The sequence below is a fragment of the Sphaeramia orbicularis genome, chromosome 21, assembly GCF_902148855.1.
Source record: "Sphaeramia orbicularis chromosome 21, fSphaOr1.1, whole genome shotgun sequence".
NCBI lineage: Eukaryota > Metazoa > Chordata > Actinopteri > Kurtiformes > Apogonidae > Sphaeramia > Sphaeramia orbicularis.
In genome coordinates this window covers 1,776,346-1,793,019 of record NC_043977.1, presented here as the reverse complement: position 1 = coordinate 1,793,019, position 16,674 = coordinate 1,776,346, and the positions used below count along the sequence as shown (strand labels likewise).

Genomic DNA, 16,674 nt, shown 5'->3' with positions numbered 1-16,674 from the left:
ATGACATGTTAATACTTTTACAGAACATAACGTGTAGCACACTTTTATTACCCCTCAGCCAAATATAGTAGAAGATTCTGTTCAGAATCAGATTCAGAAAAGCTTTAGTGTCTGTTGTGACAGAAAATCATCTTCGACGTCACTCATACAACAAACACAGAAACACACAATTCCAAAAAACCTAAGATGAGATAAAGAATACTGAAACATAAATAATTTATACAGAGTTGAAGTAAAACTCTAAACTGTGCAACATAGTAAAGTCCATGTGCTGGAGATCATTTATGAGCTCCTGCTTGTTTAAATGTTGTGAGCTGAAAATTACTGCCCTTTCACTTAGAACTGAAGGAGTCTCACGGATGAGAAACTAAACATGTTCAAACGAGTTCAACTAGTCCAGTTGAACCGAGAAGAACCACCAAGAAGAACCATGACCTGGACAAAGGAGAACCTACACAGACACCCCAAGAACTTAGATTAGACCGTCTTTGTGTAAAACTTATTCCATATATATTTATATGTGAAAGTACTCAGATATTAGAACTGCACAAAGACATTGGACCTTAAACCGTAGGTCAAAGGTCACCTATGTTCAGTATTCTTCTGCTCCATGACAAGATGCATCCACAGTATAAATTTGGTGCCGATATCTGAATGCATTCATCAGATAATGCCAATAAGTCATTGAATCGACAGACAGATGACAAAAGGATCACAGTACCCCTTTTAGGTTGAAGTTGGCCGAGGGGTAATAAAAACTGCAGTATGATGTTCTGTGTGCGGTCTGACTTGGTGTAATAAATGCCTATACTTTTAGGAAAACTTAATGTGTTCCAACAATAATTTAGTCAATGATAAGCTTATGCAACGGATTTTTAAACAGCGTGGTTCAAAACAAAAACCAAAACAGTCCAATGTGTCCATTAAAAACTTCCATCCAGACTTTATTTGCAGAGGACTGAGCTGAGCCCATAACACAGCCTTTATGTGTCTGTCATTCAGTTACAGTGCTACTTGATCTTTGCATGTTCCCAATGTTAAAAAAAATTAGTCCCATTTTAATTTTCATATGCCTTCTAGCCTGGTTAAAAGTCGGTGTTAAAAGGTGCAGAAGGAACAACAAAATGAGAACAACTATAAGGTGACTTTGACTGTATTAACACATTATCCTCTTAACACAGCGCAGACACAAAAAGGGGCTTTCAGGAACTTGTATAAAGAGAAAGTCAGGATTAAATTAAATAATTCATCAACAAACTCCTCTGGCAAAAACTGACTTCAATGGTAAGGACGGGGGAATTGGGAAAGGGCTATAAGTTAGCCAGTGGACACTGACACTGCAGCCAAAACAGCAGCTACACAGTCCAAAATGCACTTCAGGAACACTGGTGTGACTGAAACACAGTAAATACAATCAATGAACTCATTATTCATCTAAAATGGTGAAAATGGAGCATATTTTGCTGTTTTCTGTGGACACATGAATGTATTTATTCATCTCCAGTAGGAGGAAAAAAAAATATTCATACAAGAAAGATCTCAACCATTATCATCATCATCAGAGTTAAATTATGAAATGATATAAATTTAAAGATGTGTAATTCATTAATGGCTGTCAAAACATTAGCTTCAGGGTTTGTACACATTTTCAATGTCAAATTCAAGCACTTCTAAGGGTTCATTTCCAGCACAGCACCTTATCACTGGGTCAGATCCATATCTACAGAAACACAGATACTCATGATTATTTTTTCTCTTTTTATTACAATGATGTACATTGCATTATGTATAAACATCTAAAATTATGTTTCATTACACTAAAACATTTAAAAATTAAACTAAGTTTTAACCAAAAAAAGGGAAGCCACTTGGTGTTCTTCAGAGACACTCACACCAAGACAAGGATGAAGATACAAATGTACCTGGAGTGGACCTGAGAACACCAGGAATTTACTTTTTTGACAGTCTTATTTTTAAAATGTTAGCTTTGACAGTAGCTTTGGTTTGCCATCGAACCTGGCAGAGTTGATATTAAAAATAATTTTAAAAAAAGAAGAAGAAGAAGCAGCAGCAGCAGAAGAAGAGGAAGAAGCAGAAGAAGGAGAAGCAGAAGAAGAAGAAGACAAAGAAGAATCACAGAGTTAGAATTGCAAACACTTTCCAGACCTCGAAAACACAACATTGAAATTCAGGCATTTTCAAGGATTTCAAGCACCTGTATGAACCCTGTAGTTTGGAAAGATATTTTTGAGGGACACGAGCAGGAATGTTTTTTGATGTTTTGATTGGCACCTAAAGCTGATCTGGATTTGAATGTAGCCGAGGCGTATATCAGCATTTATCTTGTGCCTAAACCTGTTCAGTCTGACCATAACTCAGTCTGTTGACTTAAAATCATCCTAATTGTTTGTATTTTCTGTTTTATGGATGATGACTGAATAAACCTGATTATTAAACTGAACTAGTCATGGACAAGGCAATAAACACTTACCTCACAGAACAGGGTAAGCTTATCATCTGGCAACAGTCCGTTGGCTTCGTCGAGGAGGAAATCTCTCCTTATAAACTTTTTGAAGCCCCAGTCTTTGCCTTGGACAAATCTATATGCTCTTTGGCTTTCTGTAACAACACAACAGTGGGTCTTAGTACGTCCTCTTCTCAAAGACAGCTGAACAGAGACGGTGACGGGAACAGTCAAGTGGATGTGATTGGACTCACCCATTGCTTTTGTCTCCTCTCTTTTAGCGTTCAACAAAGAAAACTTGAACTTTGCTCTGACTTCACTTTTTGGACAACTAACAAGAAGTAAATATAATGACAGATAATCTTTGCTTTCATCATCAAGTCCCTTTGGATTGACTCGCAGACACCTGGAACACAAACAGAAGACACTGCACATCAGCCACATTACAAACCACAGAAGGAAAAAAGACAAACATGACTGAAGTTTCAGGGGTGACACTGTCCTCAGGGTTCAGACACATTTTTCAAGGTCAAATTCAAGCACTTTTAAGGGTCTTTTTCAAAATTCTCCAGCACAGCACCTTATCACTGGGCTAAAACCCATATCTACAGGAATACAGATGCTCATGATTATTTTTGTCACTTTTTATTAATAATAATCATAAAAATAATAATAAGAAAAGCACTCGGAGAGCGCAGACCTCTGCCAAGACAGATCTGCCTCCCATGTGTGTTTGTTTGTTAGCAAAAAGTTATGGAGGGATTTTCAGGAAATTTTCAGGAAATGTTGATACTGGCACAAGGAAGAAATGATATAATTTTGGTGGTGATCGGGGGGGGGGGCTCCCCCAATCCCTCCATAACTTTTTGAGTTATCTTGCTAACAAACAAACAAACAAACAAACACACACACACACACACACACACACACACACAAAGCAAAGTGATCACAATACCTCCTAGCAGAGGTAATAATCATAATAATAATAATAATAATAATGATAATTATATATCGGTTTGATATAGTGCTTTTCTAGGTACTCAAAGATACTTCACAATAAGCAGCCAAGGAACACACACACACACACACACACACACACACAGTATATTGTATTATGCTATAAACATCTAAAATTATGTTTCATAATAGCAAAATGTTTTATTAATTTCAGGAGAACACAAAGCTTTATCTAAAAATGGGAAGCCACTTTGTGTTCTTCAAACACATTTGCACCGAGAAAAAGAATCAGATAAAACTGTACCTGAGAACACCTGGAATTTACTGTTTTGATATAAAGTTTTATTTTTCTAAATGTATCACCTGTGTGTAAGTAGCTTCGGCTCTAAATCTAAACTGACAGGGTCAATAATAAAGATAAATAAAATCACATAATTGGAAGCACTTTCAAGCACTTAAACTGAAATTCAAGCACCTTCCAGACCTTGAAAACACAACATTGAAATTCAAGCATTTTCAAGGATTTCAAGCCCCCGTACCAACCCTGTCTCCTCCTACGCTGATGTGTATTCAGGTGTACAGAATCTACACATACAGACTTTTCAGTCACATTAATGCATGTGGTTGAAGATTTTAAAAAACACACATTAAAGTCAGTGTAATAAACCAGCTGCCAGGGTTTCCCTTTTATACATTTAGAAGCAGCAGCCGACCACTGTCCGGTCACATGATGAAATTCCTCAGAGGGCTTTTAATGTGAAATGATGGATGCAAGAAATGGAGAACTGTGCCAACTTTCAGCTGAGGAAAACAAGATTAATGAAAATTTAACTAAGATTACAAAGTCCTTTTATAAAATCCTTTCAGGTTTAGGATAAGAGCACTAGTGCATGACTTTAGTCCAATTCAGCCCTGTCCTCTCAGCTGCTCCTTGGAAACGCTGCAAAGTTTTAAGCTTGTTTTCAGATTCTGTCTCTAAAATCTGCAGGTTTGGCTGGTTTTTAGTCTCTGTACAATCTGCTGAGTGCGTAAGTGGTTTCTGAGCCAAACAAATGCTTTAACTACATCCTGTACAGAAGCACTATCCTTCAAAATAAGAGCATAAGACAAAGTAGAAATGATTCTGTAACAGCTTATTAACTTCATTAAATATGCTCATTAGTTGTTACCTCATCTTTTAATTTCACTCAATTCTTAAATAAGAGCAAAGCTAAAGTCAGCAATTATTTCCATTATTTAAATAAACCCATTAAAGAGAGGTGGTGACAGGGAGAAAAAAAAAACTGAGTTATGTAAAACTGTTTCAGACCTGAGGCAATAAATGAGTAATAAGATAGTTTTAACTATTTGTCTTAAAAAAACAAAAACAAAACAAAAAAAACTAAATTACTTAATGAAAAAATTACTGATATGTATCCCATCCTTGAGAAAAACAAATGAAGTCCAAAAAGATTTTATAGATAGACAGACAGACAGACAGACAGACAGATAGATAGATAGAGAAGGGTTTGTATACAATTTTCAAAGTCAAATTCAAGTACTTTTAAGGGTTAATTTCCAGAATAGTAACTTATCACTGGGTAAAATCCATATCTACAGGAATACAAATACTCATGATTATTTTTTTTCACTTATCACCTTGATGTTCATTGTATTATGCCAAAAACAACAAAAATTATTTTTCATAATAGAAAAAACTTTTGAAAATAAAGGGGAATACAAAGTTTTATCCCCCCCCCCAAAAAGGGAAGCCACTACTGTTCTTCAGACACACTGGCACTGAGAAAAATATTCAGATAAAACTGTACCTGGAGTCGACCTGAGAACATCTGGAATTTACTGTTTTGACATGAAGTTTTATTTTTAAAATGTGTCACCTCTCTGTAAGTAGCTTTGGCTGGACATCTAACCTGACAGAGTTAATATGAAAAATTTAAAAATCATCCATTTCACTCATTTTTTCCCCTTCTAAATCCTTTTGTTTCAATGTTTTCCATTTTTTTTAATATCACAAATGTGCACCCCTGCATTCCTGTTCTAGGGAGTTTAGTTCTTAATTTTGTAATGTAAAAATTACATCTTTGATACTGCAGGGAGAGGACCAACCATCCTTATTTGTATTGTTAGTGGAGTCATAGAAGTATCAATGTGAGATTAAATGTCATTTTCAGATGAATGGATGAAAATGGTGAATTACTATGTGAAGAAATATGTGAACCATGAAAACACCAATAAAAAGAAAATCACAAAATAAAAAAAATAAATAAATTTAAAATAAAAAAATCACATCGCATAGATATAAATGCAAGCACTTTCAAGCACTTCAACTAAAATTCAAGCACTTTTCAGTGCTTGAAAAGACAACATTGAAATTCAAGCATTTTCCAGGATTTCAAGCACCCGTACCAACCCTGACATTGGTACATTTGATTTGCCATCATCATTTTCAGGACATGTACAGATCCATGTACTTACCATTTCATCTTGTCATTAGGGCCGGAGGAGAAGGTTGAGCTCTTTAAAACTTCACCCATTTCTTCTCTGCAAAAACTGAAGTTGTTTATGGTCCACATGTAGGAAAACTTCACTACTTTGACCTGGAGCCAGAGGAAGACAATAATAATCAATGATGCTTGAATTCTATTTGGTTCATTTTCACAGTTCGGCCTCTGCGCACTGGTTCACAGTCAGTTCAACTCCTGAATATAACAGAGCAACTGTTATAAATGTTATTAGTGAAACTGTACTTTCTTCTTCTATGGTAAGTCCAAATGTCTGCGATAAAAAACAGGTTTCTGAGTTGGAAATTAAACTGTGACTGTAAACTAAAGTGCTGAGACTTTCCTCTGTTTTTATTAAGGATGCACAATAATCATTTTTACAACTGATACCAATAACTGATAACGTCCTGCTTCTCATAACCGATCCCAAACCCCAATAATTCTCATAGTTCCAGTTGTTTTCTTCTTGTTTCCAGTCAGTGTTAAACTCCGTTAATAGTCCAATAAAGGCTTCTCCAGAACCTAAAGCCTCTGTCTGCTTCAAATGGACAATAGTCCAAGGGTTTTCACTTCTATTTATGTCACAGAGAGAATTTGGTGATGATCGACCGCTGTTTTCACACATTCAGCTCCGTTCAGCTTTGTCTCTATAATGTGTCCCTATGGAGAGGACAAGGCTGAACGAGGACAACAGCCATTAAACTGGGGGTGGGGTTTAGCGGAGGTGAATGAGGGCGTGGCTACAAATGTCCACACCTACTTTGGTGCTGACTGATCACTGCTCTGGGCATTAAGCTACGATCAGCTGTTTGGACGTTCAGCGTTTTCAAATGTCCCTCTTCTTCTCCTGGTGTCGGAACAAAACAGACAAAACAACCACTGGATCGGCCTCTGGGTCTGCATCTGCCTCTGGATCTGGATCTGCCTCTGGGTCTGGATCTGCCTCTGGGTCCGGATCTGCCTCTGGGTCCAGATCGGCCTCTGGGTCCGGATCGGCCTCTGGGTCCGGATCGGCCTCTGGGTCCAGATCGGCCTCTGGGTCCAGATCGGCCTCTGGGTCCAGATCGGCCTCTGGGTCCAGATCGGCCTCTGGGTCTGCATCTGCCTCTGGATCTGGATCTGCCTCTGGATCTGGATCTGCCTCTGGGTCCGGATCGGCCTCTGGGTCCAGATCGGCCTCTGGGTCCAGATCGGCCTCTGGGTCCAGATCGGCCTCTGGGTCCAGATCGGCCTCTGGGTCCAGATCGGCCTCTGGGTCTTACAGCTGTAGCAGAGAGTAAGGCCCTGTCCATACGAAGGCGGTTTCAGTCGTATCTGTAAAAGTTTTGTATCGATAGATCTTTCATCCACATGAAACCGGTGTTTTCAGTCACTGAAACCACAACTTTTTGAAACCGGGTTCCAGAGTGGACACATTCGAAAACGCCGGTGTCGCCTCTTCATCTGTATGACCAAACAGCAACTTTTTTAAAACGATGATGTCATAGCCCCACCTCTCTAACCTTTTACCCCGGAAGCAAAACACCACTTCACGACAACACCACAGTTATTGATCTTATTAGAAATATTGAATCCAAATCTTCGGCTTCTCTTTCATTACAATGAACAACAAACAACAATGGCTAATATTCACTACACGCTCTTGGATCGACCATGGAGAGGGGCAACCAGAAGGACAACGAGGAGGAAATATTGGATCAGAGCCGGTAGAACCAGTAAGTTTTATGCACATGCTGCACGTCGTGTTCTCTGTTTTTTGCCTGAGCATTCCAACGCCACCTACAGGCCTGGCATTTGTACATCATTTTCAGTCATTTTCAGTGGTTTCGTATGGACACAGATATTTCCTGAAATGACTCCATGTTTACAGAGCACTTTTTTGAAAATGACAAAGAAAAAGATTGGATAGAAAAGATGCAGTTTCGTGTGGACATGACTTAAGTAACTGAAAACCCTTTGACTTACAAACAATGGACTGATCCAGACCTCCTCTTCTTCTTGGTTTTTATGGTACTTGCCAAGGGAACAATGTGCTCTGTGTACTGGTAAAATGCACCAAATCTAAGCAATTTAGATTTATTATTACGGGCTGTATGTATCGGTGAAAACTTTGATTTTTGGAATTATCTGAATGACGTCATTTTTTCCCCCATAGCGGACCTACAATTATCGGTGCTGATAGTTATTGTGCATCCCTAGTTTTCATTTAGCTCTGAGATTCAGTCACAATATTTTACATACAAGTTATTTAAAAGATGAAAACTTTTCGAGTATTTATGTTAAATTCATGCTCCGTTAAGCTTTCCCATACCTGTGTGTAACACCAACTCTCTGCCACAGGTCCACTTGACATCTCCCCAGGAGGAGGAGGGGTGGGAACCCGTGACATCACCAGCTTAGGGGTACCACTCACGTCCTCAAAGCACTAGTAATCCCATGAAAACAACAAGTCAAACAGTTGAAACCACAGTCTCACAGCCAACCTTAGGATGTGAATATAAACCAATCTCATACACAGCTGAGCAGTTCAACACATACACATGCACTGAAGCCATTCTGATGACACACGGCAGTCCAACACCATACTTGTGTTGATTTTTTTCCATTAAAATGTTGCCTGTTTGTGCAGAGTTTCCTTTGAAAATGACAGCTTCTTCCCTCTAACCACAAAAACTAGTTGACAAAGAGAAACACTGATTTAATTTAGATGAGCGCTCATTAACATTTCAGCTGTCACTCTCTTTTTGGCACCACAACTACAGAACATATTTCTTGACTTGTTATTGACATTTTAGTCTCAGTAACTATGTCACATCACTGCTGCATACAGACCCCAAACATATGTTACATGATAGTGATGTTAATTTACTATCTCAGATAAAAGAATGCATATGTCAAATGACTTGTGATGATGTGTTCATCACAAACTACTCCAGTAAGATCTGTTTCTTTGCTTCTGAAGTCTTCATTTGCCCTGTGAGATTCCCTCACAATGTAAGTACAGTATGAGCATAGGAAGGTGGATACACCAGGGGTAAATACATTTTTGCTAAACAAAGATGAAGAAATAACCTGTCCAGCAAGCTTGTCTAAAGAATGGTGACTAGCCTTTCCAAGTGCCCTGTCCAAACAAACGCAGTTCACATAAGTTAAACTGGGAGGTGAGTGCAATAAAAAAAAAAAAAAAAAACACATTTGTGATCACTAAATTGGCTCGAATACTGTTTGCATTCCAGACTCTTAATTCAATATGCTTTCAACATGCAAACATTTGCTGTAATTATGTAGGCTGAGTTCTGCACCCATTTGAAATCTGCTCAAATAACAGCTGAACGTGTCAACTGTCACACCAATTAGTCTTGTGAGAAACTGATAAGATACAACAAAATGTTTAAGTGTCAGATAACACTTTGAGTCTCTCCCAAGCCTATGCACTATATCACTTACCCACCATTACATTTTATTTAACATAACATGCATTCAGACTACAGAAAACCCTGCATGTTCACACTAGCACAGGTTTACTTTGTTGCCTTAGATTTGGGATGTTTTTCATTTTCTCTTTCACACTCAAAAGGCACGCATCTTCTTAAACTGTGTTCAAGTAAAAGCCTCATCATCTTTTTGGTCAGTTCTTTTGAAGTACACTTATTTGTTGTTGACAATTGGCAAAAGAACACAAGCCTTGAATTATATTTTAAACAGACCAACCTTTAACATATTGCAAACAAAGTGAACAGCAGCAGGCCTGGTCTAGTACCGCTTTAATGCCTCTTGTGAAGATTACACTTTTCATCAGTGCAACATTCTTGATGTGTGATTTACAAAACTACACAGAATACCTGTTTCTCAAAGAAAAATTGAATGCAAAATGGCAATTATTTAGCTTGTATCCACTTGAGCTTTTTCACTTACCCTTTAAAAGATTTATTATGAAGCTAAAAATGTTGCAACACTGATATCAAGTCCAAATGTCACGACTACACAAGGCCAACTAATGTTCCTGTGACTCAGCTGACATCATATTAACATTCAGTATAACACTTGATAGTTAAATATGAAACCACAGCATCAGCCAAGAAAAAAAATCATTTTTAAAAATCACCTTTTGAATAGTTAAAATGTACAGAGGTGGAGCTTGTCTAAGTTACCACAGGATCCTTCATGGCTCCATCTTCATGTTCCATTCTAAAAGAAAAGATGCACTAGATTAGGTCTCCTAAATGGACTGGATAATCCTTCAAAACAGCACTTAAAGATGATACAGCAGTTATATGGACCAACATAACTGCAGATGAATGTGGGTTAATGACCCCACTCGTCTCACAATAAAGATATTGACCCTGTTACAGTCAGTCTCCATCAGTCCCATCACTATACATGACAATACTCAGTACTGCAGTACTGTGATGCTACATACATTTAACAGACTTTAATGCTTTGGCGAGGTTTTGATGCTTAGGTTTAGCCTAGCCTGTAAGTCAATGCTCGGCCCAGCGCCTGAAATTATCCAACTTAAGATTCACACGCAACTTTGTTTGGCCACAACATTAGCTTAAGTCGTGCTCCCTTCCCTATAATTTCACAGAGGATGCTATCCAAGCATGTACCGTGTCTTCATTAGCTCAAAGTTACATGGACCAGTTCATACTTAGCCCACTGCTAACCCAGATGTCCTGTGCTGGTAGATTCGCACACGATACATAAAATCGAAATGATTAGAAAGCAACAACTGAGTGATAACGTAACTACCACCAGCCCAAGTGTCAACACTAAATACCAACACCTCATCATGGCTTTACGATGGATTTCCACTTAACTTGACGTCCCCCAACATATTAGCTATTTTAGCCAACCATAATTATTTCATATAGTCTATAAAGGAGAATCTGTCAGTCCGGCGTAAATATGATGTGTCGTATCAGAGCTAACATTACCGCTCTCATCAGCGCGATTCATGTTCACTTCACTTTAGCCGTAGCTGCACCGCAAATGCGGCTAACAGTGACAAGCTAGCTACAGCATCTTAAGCATAAATCTGTTCACACATTCACAAGTACACCTGCAATAGTGAAGGAAGTTCTCCGGTGTGACATAAACGACATAAGAATACTTAGAGTTACATCAGCAGTGTGATGTTTAGACTCCACATTACCCGGTGCAAAACAAAGGGCCTTCTCTGATCCTGTAACAGGATGTTAACAACCCAAGCTAACGTAAACCATCACGTTTCGGCTCTATCTGCTGCTGAGACGTCGGCTAACTAGCAGCTAGCCGAAGCTAATCTGTGCACTGACTGCTTACAAAAAGTTTAAAAAGACATGGTAGCGGCGTACCTTTCAATTCCATTCTTCCAAATATACCAAATAATGCATGCAGCGTTGTGTCACAGCCGCTCCCTTCACCCTGCGTTACTTTAAAGTCTTTTTCTATCAGACTCTTCACAAGGTTTCTTTGTCTTATTTATATCTGTGCTAGCTTACAGCTGCCTGGTAGCTTACAGGCTAGAAAATATATCTGGTGCGCATGCGCGAAATCTTGACGTCCTGCTTTTATTCAACAACAACAACAACAACAACAACAACAACAACAACAACAACAACAACAACAATAATAATAATAATAATAATAATAATAATAATAATCCAAAAGAATCGGCCGTAGTTTTTGATGCAATACCAGATGGGGTTAGAGGGTACTGATGTCTGCTCCTAAAGGCAGAAGTTGTCCTGTCCCAGAACTACATCCTGTTTACATATATACTGCTAACATCTGTCCTTTACTGAGTGATACAGACACTAACCAATGCATTAGAGAAATTATTCAAAGAGATATTGTTTCCAAACCCGCAGCTGTTTTTTATTGGAATAATATTTACAATGACATAGACTGGAAAAACACTGGGATCCTGTCAAAGAAATGTATTGATAAGGTACGAGAAGTTACTTTTAAATTGATCCATAGATGTTATCCGGTGAAGACCTATATGATTAAATATAAAAGAAATATTGATACTTTTTGTTCTTTTTGCAACAACGCAGAGGAAACAATATGTCATTTATTTTGGGATTGCACCTACACACATATATTTTGGATTGATTTAAATAATTTTATAAACACAAAAACTGACTCTTCATGTAAATTGAACTTTCAACACATTTTATTTGGCCTATCACAAACTGATAAAATAACTCCAGAAAAAACATATGTTATCAACCTTTTGATTATTTTTGCCAAATTTCACATTCATTGCTCCAAATTTGCACACCAACGTCCAAACATGACTGTTTTTAAAGCCTTTTTTTTCCAATTATGTAGATAATTTGAGAAACATCATAAATTCTACAGCAAATAAAACAAAAAGAATATGTCAGGTGTTTAATCTTATTTAATTTGTATAATTTCTGTTTATACCTCGAGCAATTTTATTATTTTTTTCTTCATAATGTTTTTACTTACATGTATTTCTATATATTTGAAATGTAAAATATTCTGTGAATTATGAAACTTTCTATCCTTGTTTGTTGTATACTATTATGTATATATACTGTTCAGTGTTCATTGTCCAAAAAAACAAAAAAAACCCATCCATCCATCCATTCTCTTCCGCTTATCCGGGGCCGGGTCGCGGGGGTAACAGTCTAAGCAGGGATGCCCAGACTTCCCTCTCCCCAGACACCTCCTCCAGCTCTTCCGGGGGGATCCCGAGGCGTTCCCAGGCCAGCCGAGAGACATAGTCTCTCCAACGTGTCCTGGGTCTTCCCCGAGGTCTCCTCCCGGTGGGACATGCCCGGAACACCTCCCCAGGGAGGCGTCCAGGAGGCATCCGAAACAGATGCCCGAGCCACCTCAGCTGGCCCCTCTCGACGCGGAGGAGCAGCGGCTCTACTCCGAGCTCCTCCCTGGTGACTGAGCTCCTCACCCTATCCCTAAGGGTGCGCCCAGCCACCCGACGGAGGAAACTCATTTCGACCGCTTGTATCCGGGATCTTGTCCTTTCGGTCATGACCCAAAGCTCATGACCATAGGTGAGGGTAGGAACGTAGATTGACCGGTAAATCGAGAGCTTCGCCTCTCGGCTCAGCTCCTTCTTTACCACAACCGACCGGTACAGCGACTGCATCACTGCAGACGCTGCACCAATCCGTCTGTCAATCTCACGCTCCATCCTTCCCTCACTCGTGAACAAGACCCCGAGATACTTAAACTCCTCCACTTGGGGCAAAGACTCCCCACCGACCCGGAGAGGGCAAACCACCTTTTTCCGGTCGAGAACCATGGCCTCGGATTTGGAGGTGCTGATCCTCATCCCGCTCGCTTCACACTCGGCTGCAAACCGCCCCAGTGCACGCTGAAGGTCCAGGTTCGATGAGGCCAACAGGACAACATCATCTGCAAAAAGCAGAGATGAAATCCTGTGGTCCCCAAACCGGACCCCCTCCGGCCCTTGGCTGCGCCTAGAAATTCTGTCCATAAAAATTATGAACAGAACCGGTGACAAAGGGCAGCCCTGCCGGAGTCCAACATGCACCTGGAACAGGTCTGACTTACTGCCGGCAATGCGAACCAGGCTCCTGCTTCGGTCATACAAGGACCGGACTGCCCTTAGCAAAGGGCCCCGGACCCCATACTCCCGAAGCACCCCCCACAAGATACCACGAGGGACACGGTCGAACGCCTTCTCCAGATCCACAAAACACATGTGGACTGGTTGGGCGAACTCCCATGAACCCTCGAGCACCCGATGGAGAGTATAGAGCTGGTCCAGCGTTCCACGACCAGGACGAAAACCGCATTGTTCCTCCTGGATCCGAGGTTCGACTATCGGAACCCAACAATACTAATAAAATAATAATAATTATACCTGATCATTTAATATGAGTTTGCTTTGGGTTTCTTTTATTTTTTTGGAATACACGTGTATTTTTTAGATTAAGTAATTACTATTTTCTTGGATAATTATTACTGAATATGATGTCCCTGTCCTCTTTTGTAAATTCATTACTATCAAAATCCCGATTAGAGGGAGTGTAGAAGGATGAGGATATAGAAGTGTTTTTCATAGACTAGTGTCTTTGACTCACTCAGACCCCCTTTCCACCTGGTGAGGCTGTTAACATGTGTTTTTCCCTATCCTGATAAGTTATCTACATACTGATCTCATGTTAATACCAGGTGCAAATGGGGTCTTGGTGTATTATTGGGTGTGTGCTTATCTCTGTACTGTCCTGAGTCAGAGCCTATGAACATGCTGATTCAGGACTGTATGGATGGTATTGTGCTGTCTCATAATGAAATCACTAAGGACAGTCCTTCATGAAACAGGTCAATACACAGGACTGATATTCCAATCCAATCCAAGAATAGATAAAACCAAAATAAAAGAATGAAATACAAGAATAGAATAAAGACATAGAACTGTACAAAAAAGAAAACAGTGCTGTACAGAAGAAAAAAATCAAACCTAAATAAAAGAATAAAATACAAAATAGATTAAAACAAACATGAAAGCTGTCCAATTTAAAAACAACAAAAAATAAGAACAATAAACCCCCAAAATTAACATAATGCTAGATTCTTTGCTTATCTTTTTTATGCTTTACATCTTGGGGAAATACTCTGTCTCTGGTATTTCTCTAAAGGGTATGATAACAATTTGGATTACAGATTGAGGTCTTGCAGTTATAATTAATACAGAAAATAAAGATCAACTGACAGTGAATTTTTAGTAGCCAAAATATTAATATTATTTCAGGCTTTTCCTAAATAATTTGACAGTGAACATACTTTATTCATGTGTGAAATGAACAGTCTAAGTAAGAATCCCATCAGACTGAACATTTAAGTGAAATAAATCTAAGGAAAAACCTAAGTGGGTGTGATTTTTATCCTCTGAGGGATTTTTTTCCCAAAGTTCATGTTTCTACTTTAGAAATCTGCTTTAATCGTAGCTATTAGTCACTATTGGAACTAACATTTGCCCCTTCTGGTAAATTCATCGGTCTGAAAATGGAGTACACTGCAAATTATTTGGTTCTTACAAAGATAAAAATTGATTCAGGCGAGGCAAGGCAGGGCAGGTTTATTTCTACAGCACATTTCATGTAGAAGATAATTCAAAGTGCTTTACTTTTTTTTTTTACATTAAAAGTATTACAGCAGAAAATAAGAAGTATAGGCATGAGAAAAACAAACAAACAAACAAACAAAATAAAACCTCAAAACAAAAACAAAAGATTTAGAAGTGTTAGACAATGCATCTTGTTTTAAGAGATAATTTTTTATTTTAAGTGTTCATCCATCTGTATACTTACTTATTTCCAGATCTGAATTCAACAGATCTTGTCCAGTGAAATTCTTTTGCTGCATGGATGGATGTTTCACTTGTTTGGTACTTTTTCCCTCAGATTTTGTGTTTTCGTTGTCAGAAGTTAGTCACAAAAACATCTATTCTTACAATTTGTCCTCATTTTGAAAAATAAACACAGAATGAACAAACCAAATGTCCAACAGAGGAAAGCAAACATAACAAACACACATTTTAACAACCCTCAGCCCCCCAGGACTTATGACCGGGGTGTCAAACATGCGGCCCGCGGGCCAAATCCGGCCCACCAAAGGGTCCAATCTGACCTGCAGGATGAACTTAGATAGTGTAAAAATGACACCGCAAATAAACTCAACCAAAAGTGTTGAAGTAGTTTTCGTTCCTGTTCCACATACAGATCATTGTGATCTGAGGGAAAATAAAAACATAATCACCTATAAATAATGACTGCTAATTTTCTTCTTGGTTTAATGTGGAAAAAATATCATGTTATGCTGATGAATAATGACAACTTCAACATTTTCTCCTTGTTATAGTGCATAAAATAATTTAATAAAAGACATTAAATTATGAAAATATTTACATGAACAAATTATCCTTTAACAATAAAATGAAAATAACCTGAAATGTCTCAAGAAAATGAAGTGCAATTTTAACAGTCTTCTGCCTGTTACTGAGTGTTTTGTGTCTTTGTAGATCTGATCCATAATGCTCATGTATGAGCTGAAGCAGAATATTGTTAAAATTGCACTTAATTTTCTTAAGAAATTTAATTTTTTTCAGATAATTCACTTTTTTTTTTTTGTTTGGATAGTTTGTAAATGTAAATATTTTCATAATTTAATGTTTTTTTTGTTTTGTTTTGTTTCTTTTTCACTAACACAAAAAGAAAAAATAGAAATTGTCATTATTTATAAGTTATTATGCTATTATGTTTTTTTGGTCCGGCCCACTTGACGTTAAATTGGCCTGAATGTGGAACTGAACTCCAGTGAGTCTGACCCCCTGACTTATGACATATGACACCCAGGGAGGACACATCATTTCTAATTATATTCAGGTTGAGTTACATTTACATTTATGCATTTGGCAGACACTGTTTTCTGAAGCAACTTACAGGGGAAAAACCCAAATAAAAGAATAAAATACACCAACAGATTAAAGACATAAAACAGCAGTACAATTAAAAACAGTGTCGTACAGAAGAATAAAAAAGCAAAATGATAGACTAAAATACAACAGTTATCAATATATAGTTGAAGGGGATGCCAAATCTGATTAAACTGGTGTAGTTTATTTAACAATGAGAAGTGGATTCTCTTCAGGTCAGAGTTGAACTATTTCCTCCAGCCATAATTTAACTGAAGGAACAGATTTAGTGTTTTTATCTTGTTTTTAGACGCCCCCTTTTATTATTTTTTTTA

The 16,674-nt window shown here is 38.3% G+C and overlaps 1 protein-coding gene across 3 annotated transcripts in view; it reads right to left on the bottom strand.

Annotated features, from left to right (window-relative positions):
• The window catches only part of LOC115412236 (speckle-type POZ protein-like A), a 26,614-nt gene extending 10,377 nt beyond the window's left edge, over positions 1–16,237 (bottom strand). The window contains exons 1-6 of one of the 3 annotated variants that reach the window (XM_030124623.1): positions 11,259–11,422; positions 10,028–10,110; positions 8,234–8,347; positions 5,897–6,018; positions 2,719–2,870; positions 2,492–2,619 (exon numbers count right to left, since the gene is read on the bottom strand). In XM_030124623.1, coding sequence (XP_029980483.1) covers positions 2,492–2,619; positions 2,719–2,870; positions 5,897–6,018; positions 8,234–8,311 — 480 coding nt within the window. In that variant the 5' untranslated portion in view covers positions 8,312–8,347; positions 10,028–10,110; positions 11,259–11,422. Of the gene's footprint in view, positions 1–2,491; positions 2,620–2,718; positions 2,871–5,896; positions 6,019–8,233; positions 8,348–10,027; positions 10,111–11,077; positions 11,116–11,258; positions 11,423–16,232 lie in introns of those variants that run through there. The other 2 variants (XM_030124622.1, XM_030124624.1) reach the window with 2 other exon arrangements.
• Positions 16,238–16,674: the final 437 nt, after the last annotated feature.